General features: G+C 40.4%; 1 protein-coding gene across 1 annotated transcript; it reads left to right on the plus strand.

Annotated features, from left to right (window-relative positions):
* Positions 1 to 23,160, plus strand: LOC120286845 (probable LRR receptor-like serine/threonine-protein kinase At3g47570). Its single transcript, XM_039299404.1, has 3 exons — positions 1 to 457; positions 733 to 1,752; positions 22,847 to 23,160. The coding sequence occupies exons 1-3, from the start codon at positions 1 to 3 to the stop codon at positions 23,158 to 23,160; spliced, it is 1,791 nt and encodes a 596-aa protein (XP_039155338.1).

Here is a 23,160-nt window from a genome sequence, read left to right on the forward strand (position 1 = left end):
ATGCCTACCGTGGAAAAGCTAAATTGGCTGCAGAGGATAAGTGCTTCGATCAACTACCTAGGTAGTGGACCGCAAGTTGACATGAAATTCCTTGAATCGATCAATTCTACTAGCTTGAATCTCCTGGCAATCGGTGGCAACAATTTCGAAGGTACGTTGCCTGAATCCATAGGCAACTTCTCTTCCCAGTTGAGTATAATGTCGATGGAGTACAATCAATTGTCTGGAAATATCCCTCCAAGCATTGGAAACTTGCGTGGCCTAGAATTATTGCGCATAGACAATAACAAGTTCACGGGCAATATTCCTGATACCATTGGAAATCTCATCAAGCTGAAGCGGTTTCGTGCTCATATGAACAAACTCACCAGGAATATCCCTTCCACGATAGGGAACTTGACGGAGCTAATCGAACTCTCCTTGAAAGGGAACAATTTACAAGGGAGCATTCCTCCGAGTATTAGGAAATGCCAAAACTTGTTAGGGATTGACCTTTCGCAAAATGATCTTAGTGGAATTATACCATCTCAAGCTTTCACTATATTTTCCTGTCTATCTATTTTGATCTATCCGAAAACCAATTGAGTGGTTCCTTACCAGAAGAAATTGGTAAATTGAACAACTTAGCCAAATTAGACGTACATGGCAACAAACTATCGGGAAAAATCCCTAGTAGCCTCGGTAGATGCACTAACTTGGTGGAGCTTCACATGCAAAATAATCTATTTGAAGGGAATATCTCGTCATTCTTGAGGTCCTTGAATGGTCTTCAGTACCTAGACCTCTCGAGTAATAATTTTTCTGGCCTTGTTCCGACATTCTTGGAGAAATTTCAATTGCAGTACCTGAATCTATCTTTCAACAACTTCGAGGGTGAGGTACTGAGCAAAGGGGTGTTCCTGAACACGAGCGCAACTTCGCTCAAAGGAAACGATAAACTCTGTGGCGGTATGTCAATCCTAGATTTGCCAAGTTGTTCGACGAGCAAGGGAAAACATGGATCATCTATCTCCCGTTCCGTTATCATTATTGTTACATGTGGGATAGTAGCGGCGCTCATTCCTCTAGTGCTACTGATGACGTTTTATTGGTTGAGGAGGAAGAAAAGTGAGGCTCCTCTAGAGACTCCATCGATAAGGGGATTTCAGCAAGTGTCTTATGAAGACTTAGTCAAAGCAACAGACGGATTCAGCTCTAGCAATTTTATCGGAATGGGTGGTTTCGGCTCCGTGTATAAAGGGAACCTAGCAGATGAAAACAAAATAGTGGCAGTGAAGGTTTTTAACTTGAAGCAACAAGGAGCATCCAAAAGTTTCACGGCAGAGTGCGAAGTCCTCAAAAACATAAGGCATCGGAACCTTGTTAAGATTCTAACAGCTTGTTCTAGTGTCGATTTCCAGGGCAATGAGTTTAAGGCTTTGGTCTATGATTTCATGGAAAATGATAGCTTGGAGGAGTGGTTGCATCCGTATCTTGCACCAAATGGGACGCCAAGGCATGAATTAACTTTTGTTCAAAGACTAAACATTGCTTTCGACGTAGCATGCGCAGTAGATTATCTCCATCATCAGTGCCAAATGGAGGTGATCCATTGTGACCTCAAACCGAGCAACATTCTACTGGATGCCCAAATGAATGGACATGTCAGTGACTTTGGCTTGGCTAAGATATTCCCAAACGCCATTGGTGATTTGCTAGTGAGTCAAACCAGCTCAATTGGACTTAGAGGAACCATTGGCTATGCTCCTCCAGGTATGTATACTTGCAATATATCCAATATTAATTCTTATCTTTTAAGGTCTTTCCTTGATAATGCATGTAGGGAATTTCTTGTCTAAAACACTGCCACTAGTCATGCAAACAGGTTAGACTCGTTCATCTCGGCTAACTTTCCTATGCCTTACAAAACTAAGAGAACCATAGTAACTTAATAGAGTAGTTCGGTTCAGTTCATTTTTTTTTTCTTTTTTGTCATCCATTTGATTCAATTGTACATTCTATTCGTAAAAGTACCAAGGTTGTATGAATAGAAAATCTGACTTCAAAAAATCATGCTTAACGTGTTGTGTAACTTGCCATTATCAACCAGATTTCTTAATTGCTGCCCTTCAATAATGTTTTCCCTTGCCCCTATACGTGCATCCTCTTCCTTCTCCTAATGATTTGCCCATATCGTCTCATGTGTCAAGTAAAATTCAACTGCAGAGTATGGAATGGGAAGCGAAGTGTCCAAAGATGGCGACATATACAGCTACGGAGTCTTGCTGCTAGAGATTTTTACAGGAAAAAGACCCACCCATGACATGTTTAAGGATGCTTTGAACCTTCACGATTACTGCGCAGCAGCTTTGCCAGAAAGGGTTGTTGGAGAAATCCTCATGAAGAGTTTTGAAGTTGACAAAACGTATCCTTCGGTCTAGTCTCGAAAGTCTGCGACTCATCGGTTAAAGTCTGAAGACTTCCTGGACAGCCGTACTCAAGACTCAAAGTCTATCCTCATTGACAGTCTCGAATCCGTTGAAGAAAGGTTATCCGAACTAAGTGGTGTGTTCGGGATTTAACCTTATCATCTGGAGAAGATCTCATGGCTGGAGAAGACATATCGAAATCCTTTGATTGATCAAGATTGATTCAATGACTGAAGATTCGATGGTTGTCTATATATTATTGGAAGGTTCTACTTATGGAAACCGAGATCCTGATTGTATGGGCGAACAGGATTGATGGGCTATCAACATGTTCCTTTAATAACTCGAACAATCTTCCTAATTGATTCTGTCCAACGGTTAGATTGGAGGAATTCCTTTGGTAAGTGCCAACGGGTATGATGGCATAAAGGAGTATATAAGGAAGATGTTCTTAGTTGTTTTAAAGAGGTGCGCGATAGAAAAATTCCAAAGTCCGAAGCTCCCATTTGTTTAGATAAATCTCTTGAGCGAATACTTGTATACAAAAGAGAGTCTATACTTGTAAGAGACCTTGAGGAGGTGTGGTAGAACATCTACACTGTGGAATCAAGGCAAAGCTGTGCTGTAACTTCTCTTTTGATTATAGTGAAATCCAGCCGGTGGGCTGTCGTCGGAAGAGTGGACGTAGGATTGGAATAATCCGAACCACTATAAATCCTGTGTTTAATTTTCTCTTCCTTACTCTCTTTACTTCAATCGTATTTCAATCTGTCAAGAATTGCTTCCGTATTCAAGAAAAATTGTTTGTGCGCCTATTCACCCCCCCTCTAGGTGTTTATACTAGTAATATCAATTGGTATCGAGCACATGTACTTACTTTATTTGAAGTGTTTTACTTCATAGTAAAAGATCCATGGCTAGTATGCTAGCACCAGGGCTGATGGAAGGGCAAAGCAATACCAGACCACCTTACTTTGATGGAAAGGATTACAACATCTGGAAGAACAAGATGAAAGCTTTCCTACGATCAAAGGATCCTCTGGAATGGGATGTTGTAGAAAAGGAATAATTCCTACCACCGCACTAGTCTTTGAAAGAGGAAAAGATACTTGAAGAATCCAAATGGATTGTCTCAGAAGAAATAACCAAAAGACAAACACTCGATGCAAAAGCAATTTACTCTTTATATTGTGCTTTATCACCAATCGAGTATAATAGAATATCTTCTTGTGGTACAAAGAAAAAAGAAGTTTGGGACAGATTGCATATCACCTATGAAGGAACAGACGAGTGAAGGAAACAAGAATCAACATTCTTCTCGGTCAATATGAAGCCTTTAGAATGAAACTAGGAGAATCAATATCTGATATGTTTAGTCGTTTTACAGATATTGTGAATGGTCTTGAAAATCAAGGTCAACCAACTTCTGATCCCATGAAGGTAAACAAGCTTCTGCGTGGACTCTCCAAGGATTGGAATCACATAAAGACTTCGATAAGAGAGACGCAGAGAATTATGCCACTTTGTCTGTGATGAGCTTATTGGAACGCTTCAGTCCTATGAAGTGGAAAGGATCAATGAAGAAGAAGATCCAAGAGGTAAGAAATCCATTGCATTAAAATCAAATGATGATTCCGATGTTACATTCTCGAAGATGATATGGACGATGAGGAGCTTGCTCTCATGATAAGAAGATTCAGAAAACTAAATAGAAAAGGGAGAAGGTTCAACTCAAAGAAACCAGGCTTTCAAAGACAGCGCCAAGTCTGTTGATGATGAGGAACCAAATAAAGATGTAGTCCGCTTTGAATGCAAGAAGAAGGGACACATCGAGACCCAACCGTCCTCTTTGAAGAAGAAGAAAGGAAAAGCTGAAAAGTTTCGAAAAGCTCTCAAAGCTGAAACCTGGAGTGATACTGAGTGTGAAGAAAGTGATAATGAATATGCAAATCTATGTCTGATGGCACGATCAGACTCAGACTCTGGATCAGACTCAGGATCAGACTCAGACAGTGAATTTGAGGCAAGTAATTTTAAGATTCCTGTCAAAGTTTCTAAATATATTGATGAACTATGCTTAAGTCTTAAGACTTCTCTCAAAAGTATTTCCAAATTAAAAAGGGAGAACTTAGCTCTAAAACAAAAGGAAAATGTTTTAACAGAAAGAGTTAAAAGCTTAGACTTGTCTGTTTCGAATCTTAAAGAAAAAGAAGGAAATCTTTTAAAAGAAAATGTTTTCTTGAAAACAGACTTATCAAATATATCAAAGAAATTTTCAATAGGGTCTGAAAAACTTGAGAAAATTCTTTCAGCACAAAGACCTTACTTCAATAAGTCTGGTCTAGGTATGACAGAAGAAACAATTCCATTGATTGATTTTCCTAAAGTAAAAGAAAGAATTAAGAAAAGGCTTTCGAGTGAAGTTTACAAAAATCATTTTAAGAAAGTCTTTGTAAAACCCGTAGGGAGAAATTCTCTCGGATGTTCTAAGTGCGACAGTAAGGAACACTTTGAAAAAGAGTGTCCTTTGGTATGGAAACCTATTAAAAGAGTATGGGCTAATACTGTTTATCTTACTAACACCAAAGGACCCAAGAAAGTTTGGGTACCAAAGAAAGCTTGAGACTCTTTATTAAATGCAGGTCTCCATCAAGAAACAGGTAAAGTGGTATCTTGACAGCGGTTGCTCAAGACACATGACAGGAGACTCAAATTGCTTTATAAAGCTTGCTCAAGTAAATGGTGGAAAAGTTTCATTTGGAGGAAACAACAAAGGAAGTATTGTGGGTTTTGGAACCGTGAAAATTGGGACTCTCACAATAAGTAATGTTTCGTTGGTGGAAGGACTCAATTACAATCTTCTCAAAGCATTAGTCAATTATGTGATACTTTTGGTTTCAAGATCTTCTTTCAAGAAGGGACTTGTTGAGTCGAAAGACTCTACTCAATCTTTTCTGGGTCGAAGACATGGAAACATCTATCTTCTGGATGTGAAACCAAATGAATCGCAATGTCTTATCTCAATTCAAGACGAAGCAAGCTTATGGCACAAAAAGCTTGGTCATGTCAACATGAAGCAATTAGCCAAAATCTCATCAAAGCAGCTTGTTCGAGGTCTACCAAAATTGCCATACCAAAAGACTGATTCATGCACTCCATGTATTCTGGGAAAGCAGGTAAGAAATTCTTTTAAGCCAATAAATCATGTCTCGACTAATCATGTTCTGCAGTTGCTGCATATGGATCTCTTCGGACCAACCAACTCGTAGTATTGGGGGTAAGAAGTATTGCCTAGTAATTGTTGATGATTACTCCCGTTTTACTTGGGTATATTTCCTTTCAAGAAAGTCCGAAACCTTTTCGTATTTTGAAAAATTTGCTAAAAAGGTTCAAAATGAAAAGGGATGTGTAATCTCTTGTATAAAATCAGATCATGGAGGTGAATTTGAAAATCAAGATTTTACAAAATTATGTGATGAATCTGGTTGTAAGCATGTGTTTTCCTCTCTATATACTCCTCAGCAAAATGGAGTTGTGGAAAGAAAGAACAGATCTCTTCAAGAAATGGCTAGAACTCTTTTAATTGAAAGTAAAATTTCTTCTCGATTTTGGGCTGAAGTCAAGTTTCAACAGCTTGCTATATCATCAATAGAGTCTTCTTAAGATCTATTCTTCGAAAAACCCCTTATGAGTTATTCAAAGAAAAGAAGCATATTGTTTCATACTTTCATGTATTTGGTTGCAAATGTTTCATATTGAAAAATGCAAAAGATCGTGTTGGTAAGTTTGAAGAAAGATCAGATGAAGGTATCTTCCTTGGATATTCTACTTCAAGCAAAGCTTACGAATCTATAACAAGAAGAGTCACCTCAGTAGAGGAGTCAATGAATGTCAAATTTCAAGACTCAACGCAAGATGAATCAAGTCGACTCATCAAGAAGAGTCCGAACCTCGCTCCGCACCCACCAAAGTCTACATCTCAAGAAGCATCTCGACTCGAAAACCAGCATCGGGTTGTTAGTGAAGATCCAAATAAAGAAAGAGATCATCAACCAGAAAAATCAACAAGTAACTGGAAGCATAAATCCAGTCATCCCAAAGATCTTATAATTGGTGAAATGAATGAAGGAATTCGCACTGATCCAAAAGGCGAGAAGAGTCTAGTGCTTTGTGGCTCTTGTTTCTGAAATTGAACCAAAAAGCACGTAAGAAGCTTTATCTGATGAAAGCTGGATTGAAGCTATGCAAGAAGAGCTCAGACAATTCAGCATAAATGATGTCTGGGAATTGACATCCAAACCAAAAGGTAAAACTGTTATTGGAGCCAAATGGGTGTTCAGAAACAAGATGAACGAGAAAGGAAAAGTCGTACGAAATAAAGCAAGACTCGTGGCCAAGGGATATACGCAAGAAGAAGGAATAGACTATGATGAGACTTACGCTCCAGTAGTAAGGTTAGAAGCTATTCGTCTATTACTTGCGTTTGCTTGTTATAAGAATTTCAGGTTATTCCAAATGGACGTCAAAAGCGCATTTCTGAATGGATTTATCCATGAGGAAGTTTATGTGGAACAATCGCCAGGGTTTGAAGACCCAAAGAAGCCGACTCGCCTTCGACTGAAAAAGGCTTTGTATGGTTTAAAGCAAGCACCTCGAGCTTGGTACGACAAAGTTAAGTAATTTCCTTTTACAAAATGGTTTTGTCAAAGGTAAAGTAGATACGACTTTATTTATCAAAAAGGAAAACAAAAGTTTCTTACTTGTTCAAATATATGTAGATGATATCATTTTTGGATCATCTAATGAAAGTCTCAGTGCAAGAAATTTTCAAAGTCTATGCGGGAGGAGTTTGAAATGAGTATGATGGGAGAATTAACATTCTTTCTTGGTCTTCAAATAAAGCAATTGAAAGAAGGAACTTTTATTTTTCAAGAAAAATATGTTAATGATCTTGTCAAAAGGTTTGGACCGGAGAATTGCAAAAAGGTCGACATACCAATGTCAAGTTCTTTAAAGATAGACAAAGATGAAGAAGGAAAGAAAGTTGATCAAAAGCTGTACAGGAGCATTATCGGATCACTTCTTTATCTTACTGTTTCTAGACCTGATATTTTGTTAAGTGTTTGCATATGTGCAAGGTTTCAATCAGATCCTAGAGAATCTCATCTCAGTGCTGCGAAACGCATCATCAAATACGTCGCTTCATCATCAAGCATCGGTCTTTGGTATCCTAAGAAGGAGACTTTAATCTTCCGGGTTATTCGACGCAGATCTGGCCGGTTGCGAGTTGATAGAAAGAGCACTTCAGAACTTGCCGCTGCTTGGAAGCATAATGTGTCTTGGTTTTCTAGGAAGCAAAGTACTGTGTCCCTTTCAACAACAGAAGCAGAGTATGTAGCTCTTGGAAGCTGCTGTTCGCAAATTCTATGGATAAAACAACAGCTAAGAGATTTTGAAATTGAAGACTCATGCACAGAGATTAATTGTGACAACACCAGTGCTATCAATCTCACCAAAAATCCAATTCTCCACTCAAGAGCAAAGCATATAGAGATTCGACATCACTTCATTAGAGATCACGTTCAAAATGGAGATGTCTCAATTCAATTTGTTGACTCAAAGAATCAACTGGCCGATATACTCACAAAGCCTTTGGACAAAAATCAATTTGAGTCTATACGGACCGGACTCAACATTTTGAAATATGAGGATATCAAAGTCTAAAGACCTTCGTGACTCGAGGCTTATAAGACCTTATCTACGCCTTGTCTCAACCTTCGACCGTAAGTCTTTCTCTCTCAATCTTATCTTGAAAATGTACGATCATCGTACTCTGTTTAAATTGTTGCTATATTTATTAACCGTAAATTTTGCAACAATTCATTTTCAAAAAGGAAGTTACTTTTGAAATAGCTATTTTACCGGATAAAGGCGGTTATTTTGAAAAGGCATATTTTATTTCCTTTGTGACGATTCGTTTTCTTCTCTTTTTAACCGAACGAACACTATCGATTACTCTTCACCTTTCTATTCACTTTACTCTCAAAACCCTAGAAAACTTCGATCCTCCACTTCCGATTGTCTCCTTCGTTCAATCTTAAAAAGTTGTCATCTTTTCTGTGAAATTCAAGCAAGAAATCTTCCAAAGGATCGAGAAAGATGTCGTTTTCAAGAAAGTCCTCAAGAATCGCAAGCAGGGGACCACAGAGAATGGGTGAAGGGCCTACTCACTTTGATCTTACAGAAGATGAAGTTTCTCCAGATCAGCATCCGAGCCCACAACATTCTCAGCAGCGTCACTCTCCATTATCTAGTCCTCAAGACGTTATTCAACAGGAAGAAATCATCGAGGAAGCAGACCCCGTAAGAACTCAAAAGCCTGCTTTTATCTACAAGTTATATCGTGCTTTAAAAGGAATTCGTACTCCTTTGAACTATATTGATAGTTTTGTTAAAGAAAAAGGATATAGGAACGAATATATCTTTCGAAAAGAATGGAAAGTTTGTGAATCGCTCGTAAAGGGGTGGCTGAGGAAACCCTTGCGAATATCCCAAGTGATCCTCGTGATCGGGGCCAAATCCTCGTAGATGGCAATGATGATGACAATATGTTCAAATTATTTCAACCGAAAATGGGAATTGCGGCTGAAATTCAAGGAAAAAGGGGAGATTTGTTCAGATCAAAGGAACAAAAGGATCTGTACTCGAAATTGCTGAAGCGTGGGGTAATAAACCCTAGAAGTGTGGACTTTGATTTTCGGATGCCGTGAAAGTGAACTTGAGGGAAAAGTTCAATTATCTTCAATTGGAAAAGTTATGTTCTGACTCAACAGAGGCTTATGCTGAACTGACTGCGTATTTCTATTCAAATCTTAGCTTTTTAGATGCGAATAGATTTTCCTTCAGTGTCAAAGATCAAGACTATGTTGTCGATATGGATATGCTTTGGCCGATGTGTTAGAAGTTGAGAGAGGGAGATATCAACCGATTAAGGTTTCCATTGCTCGGGCCACTCTTGAACTGGTGAAGGACAGGAGAACAGAAGAGAAGATCACCTACTCAAGGATGAATGCATTCAACATCCTGCTTCACAAAACTGTGATTAATTGCCTTCGGCCAAAATCAACTTCCAAAACTGATGTTTCAAGCTCTGAGGCAAAGCTGATGTATGCCATCCTCTGTGGAAAGAAGTTTTCTCTCCCTCATACTATCATGTTTCACATGTATAGAGCAGTGATGAAGGACAGAGGTCAACTCCCTTATCCAAGCCTTGTTACGAAGTTATTCAGACATTTAAATATTCAGCCTCCACAAATCCTTTGTGTTCGATCATGCGATCAAATGGTGGTAGGACTGAAAATGGTGACTAAAATGCGTCTGAAAGAACTGAGCAAGGAATTGGAGAAATTCAAGACTCCTGCCAAGTCTCATCAACTCTCTTCTGCTGCTAAGAGAAAAGGGAAGGAGCCCATGGCTGCTCCATCAAAGAAAAGAAGAGTTCTCCTTGTTGAGGATGAAGATGATGATGATGACATCACCATCTCTGCAATGGCTTTAAAGAACTTAAGTCGTCCTGTTCCACAGAAAGAATCGGAACAAAAGACGAAAGAAGCAGAGAAAGAGGAAGAAGAAAGAGAAGCAAAGGAGAAGGAAGAAGGAGAAAGAGAAACAGAACGAGAAGCAGAGCAAGAAAGACTTGAAGAAGAAGGAAGAGAAGGAGAAACTGAGGGAATCTCTTCTCCACCTGTAGGCATGAAAACAGGGGGAGTTTAGGAGAAAGGAGTGACATCTTCATTTCCAGGTGAAAGTGAAGGAGTCAGTCGTTCGCTTGCAGACCCAGAAGATGTTTATGCATCTCAATTTCCAGAAGAAGGTCATGAAGCTTCATCGCCAAACCTGCGAGATTATGCTGATCCACCATCGTCTGCTTGTACTCCATCAGATCGAGCAGAAGCAAGTACTCAGACTGATCATGGAGCAGATTTTCGCAGAATTATGGATATTCTATTGGAGATGAAAGGTCGATATATGCCTTGGGATGCGAAGTTCAAAGCTTGAAGAATGAAGGTCAAGCTTCTTCCTGTTCATTAAATGAAAAGATGCAAGCCCTCTCTATTCGAATCAGGCCAATGCCAAGAGTGAGGAGGTTGTACAAAATGAAGGAAGACTTTAAGAGGCCGGAAGGCATTGTTCGCCTATGGAAGATTTCCAGCTTGTCCGCGTTCCCAAGCAATCTTGATTTCATCTCATCCTTTTTAAATGTTGACAAAAAGGGGGAGAGATGCATCATGATTTGAAAAACAAAACTTTCAATCGTTTCATTTTGATGGATTATGTTTAAACTGTCTGTTTGTTTTTGACAGACCTTGACTTTATTTTGTGTCTGGATGCCTAGACTTGGATTTAACTTGACTGCTTCTATTTATCAATATTGATATCTTATGAATGGCTTAGTTATATATTGGACTAACTTATTTTCTGTGGTTGCAGAATCTAGTGTTATTCTATTAGCCATTTATGTCAATAAGATATGCATATGTGTTTGAGAAATGATTTGCGGGTCAAAGTTATCCAAATCTGCGGGAAGGTTTTGTCACCATCAAAAAGGGGGAGATTGTTGGAGAAATCCTCATGAAGAGTTTTGAAGTTGACAAAACGTATCCTTCGGTCTAGTCTCGAAAGTCTCGCGACTCGTCGCTTAAAGTCCGAAGACTTCCGGACAGCCGTACTCAAGACTCAAAGTCTATCCTCATTGACATCTCGAATCCGTTGAAGAAAGGTTATCCGTAACTAAGTGGTGTGTTCGGATTTAACCTTATCATCTGGAGAAGATCTCATGGCTGGAGAAGACATATCGAATCCTTTGATTGATCAAGATTGATTCAATGACTGAAGATTCGATGGTTGTCTATATATTATTGGAAGGTTCTACTTATGGAAACCGAGATCCCGATTGTATGGGCGAACAGATTGATGGGCTATCAACATGTTCCTTTAATAACTCGAACAATCTTCCTAATTGATTCTGTCCAACGGTTAGATTGGAGGAATTCCTTTGGTAAGTGCCAACGGGTATGATGGCATAAAGGAGTATATAAGGAAGATGTTCTTAGTTGTTTTAAAGAGGTGCGCGATAGAAAAATTCCAAAGTCTGAAGCTCCCATTTGTTTAGATAAATCTCTTGAGCGAATACTTGTATACAAAAGAGAGTCTATACTTGTAAGAGACCTTGAGGAGGTGTGGTAGAACATCTACACTTTGTGGAATCAAGGCAAAGCTGTGCTGTAACTTCTCTTTTGATTATAGTGAAATCCAGCCGGTGGGCTGTCGGTGCGGAAGAGTGGACGTAGGATTAGAATAATCCGAACCACTATAAATCCTGTGTTTAATTTTCTCTTCCTTACTCTCTTTACTTCAATCGTATTTCAATCTGTCAAGAATTGCTTCCGTATTCAAGAAAAATTGTTTGTGCGCCTATTCACCCCCCCTCTAGGTGTTTATACTAGCAATATCAAGGGTGGCAGAGATAGCAGATCAGCAACTCCTATTTTGTGAGATAGAGGAATCATCAATTGCAGACACTCTGAGCACTAAAAAAAGCATAAGTGCTCATGCTCAAGAGTGCTTCATGATGATATTTGAAATTGGAGTTGCCTGCTCTGCAGAGCTGCCACGAGAGAGAATGAAGATAAGTGATGTGGTGATAAGATTGCGCTCGCTGAAAGAGAGAGTCAACAAAATGGGATTCCGCTAGAGGCGATGGAGAAATTGAGCAACATGGGAAGAGCAAGAGTTGATTGCTTTACTATTTCCTCGTTCCTTGTTTGGAAATGTAGGTCTGCGACATGTTCTAAGTTGATTAGTTACTATTATTTCAGTTTCATGTTTTAGGGGTATTAGATAGATCTTGACTTGCTGAATCCTGAAAAGGACAAAGTGCTTTAGTAAACACTTCAAAGCCCTCTCGTTTCTTTGCGCTTTTATCACATGACAGAGAAGCAAAAACTGCTCATACTATGGAATCAAAACAAGGAATGCTCAAACAGTGACTCAGCAAAGCGTAGATTGCACTACTGTTTGTCCAAAACCATCTCCGAAATCGATTTTCCTTGAGAAAGAAGAGAGGTGTCGCATTCGCGTGACTGCCCACGGTGGCACAGCTGGCTTTGGGCTCTCTCCCCCTCACGAAGGGGAGGAGTTCGAATCCCAGAGGTGTCGCATTCGCGCGACTCACCTGCGGCTGGGTCTGTGGTGGTGGTTCAGTCCGCCCCAGGTTTATGCCGTCGGCTGCCACCGACGGTGGTTCTGGGTCACAAAAAAAAAAGGCTATAATAATAATAATAATAATAATAATAATAATAATAATAATAATAATAATAATAATAATAATAATAATAATAATAATAATAATAATAATGATGATGGTGATGATAGGGGACGAAATGTAATGGCATTGGGAGGCGGGTTTGTGAAGAGATGAATAGACAATGTTGGAGGGAGAGGAAAGAGAAGCTTCTAGAGGAATAGACCCAGAAAAGCTCCAAAATGTCCTCGACCAACCACCCATTGAGATTCGGCACAAAACTCGTACTATGATGCCATCTCGATTTTCTTGATGTTCAGTGCTTGGGGTTGCGAGGCAACCTATAGAGAACCCACAGATGCTTCAGAGCCATTGATTTCGCGTCGCTCTGCCCCAGTTAACTTCCACCAGCTCTCGGCTTTGATTCCCCTCTCTCTCGCTTCGCTTTCTCGCTCGCTCGCTCTCTCGCTCGCTCGCTCGCTCGCTATCTCTCTCTGCGACAGTCGACTGAGAAAACCCAGGAGCATTCGCTCGTAGTTTTGTAAGTTCGAGGACGGAGAGAGTGACGAAGCACAGTAGAAAAATGGCGTGAAGCCTACCCGGAAGTCTTCCCTTCTTAGATTTCAGCCCAAATTTAGATATAGGTACGGCCCGCCCAGCTTACCCAGCTTATGTCTTCTCAATGAACGGGCCTAGGCAACTGACTCTAAATCTGACCCAACGAGCTAAAATTTGAATGCCTTGGAACTTTGTCTTCGTACATGCCTTTCGCCCTCTATCCTTTTGGGAAATGGGGGCAATACCCTTATGGCGCTCCGAAGTGCCGTGGCAACCCTGGAAACAGATGCTTTGTTGATGCCCGTGAGACATTGCAGCGTAAGCAGAACGTCGCACAACTTCGGCCTCGAGCTACACAACGTATGCCTGAAACTTCCGAGGCATTGGCCTGTGCCGCGTAGGACATGCTCAACAGATGCATAACGCTGGCTTTCTTCCGCAGAATACTCGCAAAGCAAAGGACTGATACTCATATTTTAATATTTGAGATTTTGACTAGATCAAAAAATAAGGTGGTGAGACCCACTTTAAAAAAAAATAAAAGAAAGGAAAGAAGTTTGAGAAGTCAACAAATGAAAGCAAAAAGAGGAAGTGGACGCTTAGCTTATGATGGAGAGACCGAGTGTTTCGGGGAAAAGAAGATAAAGGGAAATAAAGAAGGGGAAAAAGAGAAAAGAGAAAGGGCTTTGCACGTACAAGTCATGGACACCTCGCCGAGCCAACTCAATTATGTATTGCAACGTTTAGTAAGTACTCGTGCCCCTCGTTCGTCTGATCAAAGTAGTTTTCAGATTTAGTGCTTAAATTCAAAATTTTGGAAATTTTGAGCCATGTAATCTGTTTTTTTTTTTTAGTTGTGGAGCTTCAAGACTTCATGGAAATTGTGGTTTTTGGTGTCGTAGAGTCGTGAGTTTTGACATGAGTTGTTTTTGCGCAATGGTTTAGTCGAAGCGAAATTTTAGGGTTTAGGGTTTCAAGGACGAGTTTCACGTTGCGTTTCGATTTGTGTAATCGTTTTGGGTGAACGATTTATTAGCATTAGGTGACGTTTAGCCAATTCATAATTGTCGTAGTATTTTACTTAGCTTTAAGGTCGATTCTTTTTTAATTGATAGGATTGCGAGATTGTCGGCTCTTTTAATTTTGTGTTGTTAGGTTTGGGTATTTCTAGATAAGTGGTATTTTTAGATTATTGCATACATTTAGGACGCCCAACATGATTATCACATGCTTATTAGAGGACTGAAACATATAAGTCCCGGTTGCAATCCTAATCTTGGCATGATGCGGAAGACTCATAAAGCAAAGAACTAAGACTCATGCATTATGAGTAAATGTCGTGACACCCTAATCATGGCCTTGGAAGACTTAGCCATTCGATCGATGATAAGTAAATGTGTGTCATAGGAGGGCACATTCGATAACCGAAGTTGGTAAATGCTTTAGTCAATCGAGCCTAAGCTTTCAAGTTAAGTTAAGGGCATATTGAACTAGTTCAATGCTCGAACGCATACGAAACTTGAAGGTTGAAAAAGCTAATGTTTGCAATCCGATGCCATGGCCTCTCCCTTCCCATCGTGCCCCTTACCGCATCGCCACAAGTATGGGTGAGCATCAGTTTAAGGTCAACCCTGGACCGGCCCAACCTTGCCGATCCTAGTCTGGTTCTCAAGGAGACTGGATCGATTATTGTCCTAGAATTCCTGGACCCAGTATTATGCGGGTCGGTCCTTGGTTAGATCCGTCTAATCTAGATCAACCCTGACTATATATTATTTATAATTTTTTTTATATAGAGAAAACTTTTTAAAAAATGACGTCAGCAACATTAAACATCTATTTAGTGAAGAGTTTAAGTAATTTTACGTTCTTTAATAACTTAGGTTTTTAATGTTTTTTACGGTGTTAATAGTCATAATTTACGAAGGAGGAAAATGTTTTTGTGAGGAGTTCTCACGGCGTCCAAAAAGGCATCTCATGGCATCCTCCTCTAGTATTCGTTCTCTTCTATCTTATTTGCCCTTTTAGTCTTCAATTTGCTAAAAAAAAACCAACTTCTCTGCTCACCACTCGACACTCGCCTTGCTCGCTTTGGGTCACTCATGCCGCTCGATGCTCGTTTGGCTTGTTGCTCCCCGCTCGACATTTGATATTCATTATGTTCAACGCTTACCCCACTTAACCCTCACCGCTTGCTTTTCTTAGCTAACATTGCTCATCATCGAATTCACTGGGTTGGTACGGTCCTTTTAAGGAGTACAAAAAAATGAAATACAAAAGTATTGATTAGTCCTGGGTTGATCTTGAAACCGGACCGAACCCATTGGGTCGGTCGGTCCTCAATCGCTTTTTTAAGGAGTACAAAAATGAAATAAAAAATTATCAGTGGGTTGACCTTGGAACCGGGACCAAATCCATTGGGTCGGTATGGTTCTCGGTCCCAAGTTCAATAGGATCGGTCATCGGTCCCAAAAATTGAGGACCAACACTGTGCGGATTGGTCCTAGGATTGAAGGTGGACTGGCTCAACCCGGACCATGCTCACCCCTAGCCACAAGCACTGTCACATCAGCCACGCGGTCTAGTCATCACCACGACACCTTATCGCCTCGTCATCACCATCTAGCTTTACTTCAGCAACACGCCAGCACCACCGTGCCATCTCATCCCTCCAAGTGACACCACCTCACCACTTGGCACAAGGTTAGCAACACGTCACAGTGTCAGGCCACCTTGCCGCGCGAACCACAGCCTCTTGTCCTCACCTTGCGACGCCACATCCTTCCCAGCTGTCGCAACCTGCTGCTGCCGAGTCAAGTGAATGATCGCAAGAAGAGGGATGACCAGCTCAAGCGGTGGAAGGAGAAGGGAGCCGAAGTATAAAGAAGGCAGTCGCTCCTCCTTCCTCTCCATTTACACGGCCTGAACCTCTACTCAACCTCTACGTCTTCTTCTTCCTCAATCACCGCTGCACCACCCTCTCTATTCGCACACTCTGCTTGCGCAACACTGAGCCTCATCGTCCGTTCGAACTCGCCAGCCAACACACCCTCGTCCAACCAGTTGCTCGCGTCGCCCGTGTTGTCGCATCAACCTGACTTGGACCGTTAGAGAACAGGCCGTGAATCGGGATTTTCTGACCCTGTCTAGCCGCAACAACACACTTAGGACTCGAGGCAAATAGATTGTCCTTCATTCTGTGCTATATAGGTTGATTGTTGCTCAGCGAGGTTGAATTCCTTGGATTTCCGCGGTTTTCCGTTGATTTCATATATATTCATGTTAATCGACGATTTCGGAAGACGTACATTGCTAGCATTGTTGAGTCTATGGTTTATTGAGTTCGTGAATGTGTTGTTGAGGCGCTAGTTGTTGACATTTATGTGTGTTTGAGGTTGAATGACATGAATTGTGGATGAGACCCGGGGATGTTGCTTTTTACAGGTTCAGGTCACTTATACCCATAGTTTTGTCAATTTTATACCGGTTTATGTAGTACAAATTCGTGAGGTTTCTTCATGAAAGTTTCACCTTATACGTGATTCTATAATATATTTTAATTTCGGATTTTTCAAACTTCATATGACGATTTTATATTTGAAAAGCATACAAGTTTCAAATTAGTCTTTTGAACATTGGCGCTGACCCTTGTATGGTTTTATTTTTCCACAGAATTTTCAACAAGAAACTTGGACAAGTATTCCCATAAAATTTATAGATAACATCTTAAAACATAAGCTGTAATTTTTCTATGATTTTTAGAACTCATTTAAACTTGCGTGCGGAACGCCCATTTCCATGTCTATTCTGGCTCGGAAATCTGCCCCCCTTTTGGCTCGGCTGATTCAGATTGTTGAGGGTCGTATGAGGCGAATTGGCTTTCGAGTTCTTTATGAGAAATTTCCTTCTAGGTCTCATTTACATCGTGTTAGATTTTTGTAATTTTTAGAACTAATTTACTTAGCTAATGCTAGTGATTTATAAAGGTGTGTAAACTGCCCTTTTGGGTCGATTTTGGGATTTTGGATAAATTCCTTTTGCAACTTGTCTTTTTAGATTGACAATGCTGACTAACTATTTTGTACCATTTCTATGATTTATAAATGCATAAAATATGGTTCGTTTTGAAATTGAGTGTTTCCTGTGCATTAGCAAAGTGAATGACATTTTTTAATTGAATTGTTGCATCATGGTATGAGCGTGTGGCGAATGCCATCTGTTCTTATGACAACGATGCCCTGGATTGTAGTAGGAATGCCTGAGGGGTAGGAATGCCTGAGGGGTGTAACATAGTTCCCTCGGATGCCTGGGGTAAACTAAGTAGCACCGATACCGATATGTGACATGCGACACGACACGACATGACATGGCGACACATCGTTTCTCAAAAACAGAGAATTCTCACACGTTGGACATGTTGCATATTAAATCTATATTTTTATATATACATCATAAATTATCATTTTTATAATTATTTCAATCAAATTAATTTGAATCAAATTCATAAATAAATAAATAATATTGATTGTTTTAATTTGACAAATTTAACTCTATTTTAATAATTCATAAAACTTGGAGAAAAAACAAGCAATCCATATTCTAGACTTGCATGTTAGATATGTTGAAAGAGAAGAAAAAAAAACTTAAGAGATGAATTGTGTATCACGGGAAGTGGGAGTTCTGAAGAGAAGAAAAAACTAGGTTTTCTTCTTTTTCCATTTATTATTTTTATTATTGTGTTTTATTTTTTCACATATATATTCATATCTCATTTATTGAATTTTTAAAATTGACATCGATATTGAAATCATGTGTAGGAAACTCGGTTGTCGAATTCCAACTCGAGTGTCGGAGAGTGTCGAGAAAGTTGACTAAGTGTCGGATTTTCCGACACGTGTTGACCAGTGTCGAAGAGTGTTAGACACGTGTCGAAGTGTCCAACACAACACGAAGACTCTTAAAGAGTGTTGGTGCTTTATAAGGGGTAACAAGGGTCCCTAGATGTCCTTGTGATATCAGAATAGGTGCGAGATGTCTGGAGGGGTAACTAGATACTTCAAATGCGTGGGGTGTAACACGGTTCCCTTAGATATCATTGTGATAATGAATGGGTGCGAGATGCCTAAGGGGGTAACGGGGTTCCCTCGAAAAATGGTGCCGGCTAAGTTTCTAGCAAATATGATTATTGGCATATTTAAATTCCGTTCGAAATTTACTAGTTTATCGATTTCGGAGAAAATATTTTCCAACATGCTCTTTTGCTTTTGAAAAAGGTTTTCAAACAAGTTGATTTTAAAAGGATCTCACATATTTTACATTTGGAGTTCCTCACGTGTAGTGATTGATTTATGTAGTATAGACTGATTTAACAGTTTGCTTGCTGAGTTTTATGTTCACTCATGGTTGATTATTCTCATTCAAATTAGTAGTTATGCCGATTCCACTTGCCTTTCCCATGATTAGATATGGTGCCCCAGTGGACTTCACATGGCATCAGACCAAGTTCATTGACCTCGATTTCCCATATGTCATTTTTGTTAAGTCATCTCAATTTTGACGGTAGAATAGGAGCACCTACTGATCCTGTGCTCCTAAGGTTTGTTGTTGTCTACGCCCGAGTTGGTGGGTGTTTAGTGGGACCACTCCCACTTTCGAGCGACGATGGACCCGATGATAGCAGCAGCACGATGGAGTGAGTAGGAGGCAAGAGGAGGGAGGAACATTTTGAAGACATCAGATTGATTTTTGGATGGGCCCAAGGCGAGAGGTAGGTGACCATGTATATAGAGATAGTCAAGTTGGGACAAGATGATGGATGGATGTCGTCAGGGGTGACGACACTTTTGGTTTTCCCTCAGTATACCTAACCTTGTCACCTAAAATATGTAAATAGAAATGAAAAATGAGATCGCCCTATTCATATTTTCCGTGTGTGCCCCTTTGAATTTTATATGTCCCGGTTGGTTCTTTGTCCATACATGCTTCTGCATGCATAAAAAGAGGAAGAATATAGTAACCGCATTAGCAGTGACATGCTGGGGTCGTCACATATGCTTTATAAGTCTTCTACATCATGTCAAGAGTAGAATTCTAAGTGGAATGACCATCTTTCTATTCTTTCGATAAGCGTGTGATGACCATGTTGAGAGTCTTAAAACCACGCAATAGTCTAAAACCGAAACCACGCAAGAATTTATTTATTTTTTCTTGCAAGAGACTAGACTCACATACTTTGCGTCTTCCACATCATGCCAAAAATACGATTCCAAGTGAGATGACCATGCTTCTACGAATATTTAGCAGTTGGGGCCTATGGCCAAAAACTCCATCCATTTCTTCATAGACAATGTTTAGAGTATGAGGGACCTACAAAACTTTCAAGCATGATTCTTTCATGTCCTTCTTAATCACTTCTCTTTGTCTACTTTCTTTCATTACTTTGGTGGTGCCAATGCCTTATTGTAGAGTAATCTCGATTCCTAGATTCAATAAAACTGATCAAGATGCATTGCTCCAATTCAAGGATAAGATATCCGACGATCCATTCGGGGGTTTTCAGCATTTGGAACGACTTTGTCCATTTCTACTAGTGACATGAGATCATGTGTGGCCGTCGACAGCCGAGGATAAGCCTTTTGATACTTTCATCTATGAAACTCGTAAGGTTGTTGTCTCCTTTTATTGAAACCTGAGCTTCCTCTAGAAATTGGACATCAAAAACAACAATTTCATTAGCGAAATTCCCTTGGAAATCGATAACTTGTATAGACTCAAATACTTAGACTTAGTGAACAACTCATTCTCTGGTCAAATTCCTTTCAACATCTCGGGCTACAAAAATTTGGAAGCTTTGAGACTAGGCTATAATATGCTAGTTGGTGAAGTTTCGATAGCAATTGCTTCTGTGTCAAAGCTAATAAGAGTTTCTATATGCTCCAACAGTCTCTCTAGAAACTTCCTTAAATTCTTCAGGAACCTCGTATCTCTGGTAATCATCTCTTGCCACATTGGGTCGTTTGCAGAATTTGAAGCATCTTTATCTTGGTGCAAATGGACTCTCTAGCACTCTCCCTTCCTCCATCTTCTCTTGTTGGCTCTGAGTTTCCCACAAACCAACTTGAAGGGAGTCTTCCTCCAGATTTAAGCGTCACTCTTCCTAATCTTGTTGACTTTAATGTCAGGATCAATCAATTTACTAGCCAAATTCCTGCTTCCATATCAAATGCCACTAACTTAATGTAGCTATCAATCCCGGCAAACAATTTTTTTGGAAACGTGCCTACTGTGGAAAAGCTAAATCAGCTGCAGTGGATCAGTATTGCGTACAACCAGCTAGGTAGTGGAGCACAAAGTGACCAAAAATTCCTCTAAGTGATCAATTCTACCAAACTAAGGGTCTTGGCAATCAATGACAACAATTTCAGAGGTACTTTGCTTGAATCCATAGGCAACTTATCCTCCCAGTTGAGTCTCGATTAAAGCCAATTGATTGTTTGGAATGATCTCTTCAAGCATTGGAAATTTGCGCAAACTAGAACTGTTGGAAATGGGTGAAAACAAGTTCACGGGCATCATTCCCAATATCATTGGAAATCTCATCGAGCTGAAGAAGTTTCATGATGATATGAACAAACTCATCGAGATTATCCCTTTCACGATTGGGAACCTGACGAAGCCAGTGGAACTCATCTTGAATGGGAACAATTTACAATGGAGCATTCCTTCGAGTGTTGGGAAATGCCAACACTTGGTAGGGTTTGAGCTTTTGCAGCATAATCTAATTGGAATCATACCATCTCAAGCTTTCACTATCTCTTCCCTTTCTATCTATCTTCGTCTATCTGAAAACAATTGAGTAGTTCCTTACCTAAAGAAATTGGTAAATTGAACAACTCAACCAAATTAGGCATACATGGCAACAAGCTATCAAGAAAAATCCCTAGTAGGCTCGGTGAAAACAAGTTCACGGGCATCATTCCCAATATCATTGGAAATCTCATCGAGCTGAAGAAGTTTCATGATGATATGAACAAACTCATCGAGATTATCCCTTTCACGATTGGGAACCTGACGAAGCCAGTGGAACTCATCTTGAATGGGAACAATTTACAATGGAGCATTCCTTCGAGTGTTGGGAAATGCCAACACTTGGTAGGGTTTGAGCTTTTGCAGCATAATCTAATTGGAATCATACCGTCTCAAGCTTTCACTATCTCTTCCCTTTCTATCTATCTTCGTCTATCTGAAAACAATTGAGTAGTTCCTTACCTAAAGAAATTGGTAAATTGAACAACTCAACCAAATTAGGCATACATGGCAACAAGCTATCAAGAAAAATCCCTAGTAGGCTCGGTGATGGACTAGCTTGGTGGAGATTCACATGCAAAATAATATATTTGAAGGGAATATCTCTTCATTCTCGAGTTCCTCGAATGGTCTTTAGCACATAGATCTCTCGAGTAATAATTTCTCTGGCCCTGTTCCGTCGTTCCTGGAGAAATTTTAATTGCAGTACCCGAATCTATCTTTCAACAACTTCAAGGGTGAGGTACCAAGCAAACGAGTGTTCCAAAACACGAGCGCGACCTCGCTCAAAGGAAATGATAAGCTCTATGCTGGTATACCGATCCTAGATTTGCCAACTTGTTCGACGAGCAAAGGAAAATGCAGATCATCTACCTCCCATTACGTTATCATTGCAGTTACATAGGGAAGTGAATATTACCTTCAATGAGAAGAAACCGGAAGAAAGATTATTAAATTGACGGAATAGCTCAACCCACTCCCTGAATTGCCACCTGCAGTTTTACCTTCATTCAACATCTACAAAATCTCCAAATTAACAAAAGCCTCTAATGATACATGCAACACTGAACGTCACATACATTATGTTCACTCTAAATTCATAAGAATGTCTGGAGACCTGAGAACAAATCACAGCTAATTGCTATTTCAGGGGGGCTCTCATCCTATGGTCCTGATAAGGCCACTCAACTTGCGAGCCACAACTCAAAAGGATGAGCTGGGGTACTTGATGGCTCTTCTTTCTTCATTTTAACATGATATGTATAGGTACCTACTCCAAAGAAGACTCTGAAATATCTGCTAAATTGTACACCAGAAGTTATGCCATCTCATCAAATGAACTAGATGATGACAAACCTTGTCTTGACAAAAATCCGCATGACAGTAACCACATAGAATACCAATTGGGAGATCGATAGAAAGATTATCATGACCCATTTGCAAGTACGTAGCAAAGAGTTTAGATGATGATAAAGCTAAGTGGAGGAACTGATTGGTCAATTAGCAGGGAGAGTAGCAAGGCAATCAAGATTGGCACAACAATCAGGAGCAAAGCTGGAAAGGACATCCTCAAGTTTGATTGAACTGCTCTCGGTATTGAAGGAATAGGTGAATCGAGATCCCAAGCACGTGCTTGACGCATTAATGCAAAAGAGATAAGATTTTCTTAGATTCGACATTGTGTTGTCGTATTTCATTCTTATGTGTAGAATCAGGGAACCGGGCCGCAGATGGTGGGAACGTGGTCGTCATCACATTGACAAATGAGAAGGTGGTGGAGACAGCGACGTCACGAATGCCGAGATCTCGGAGCGTGGACTGGAAGTTGCGGAGGGCGGGGACGAGGAGGCCGGCGTAGTTGGGGTGCGAGTCGAGGACATTGCTGCCGACGGAGATTGCCGAGACCCGAGCACGAGGGTAGAAGGGGACGGCGTGGCGGTAGAGCCAGGAGAGGGTGACGGAGCGGTTAGCAACGAGGGAGGGGACGAGGGCGTTGGGGACGGAGAGGAGGAGGGAGGTGTTGGACTAGAGGAAGGCCCAGAGGAGCCGCAGGGTGGGGTCGAGGAGGCGGACGGGGGATCCTGA

This window comes from Eucalyptus grandis, chromosome 1 (genome assembly GCF_016545825.1).
Source record: "Eucalyptus grandis isolate ANBG69807.140 chromosome 1, ASM1654582v1, whole genome shotgun sequence".
NCBI classification, from domain to species: Eukaryota; Viridiplantae; Streptophyta; class Magnoliopsida; order Myrtales; family Myrtaceae; genus Eucalyptus; species Eucalyptus grandis.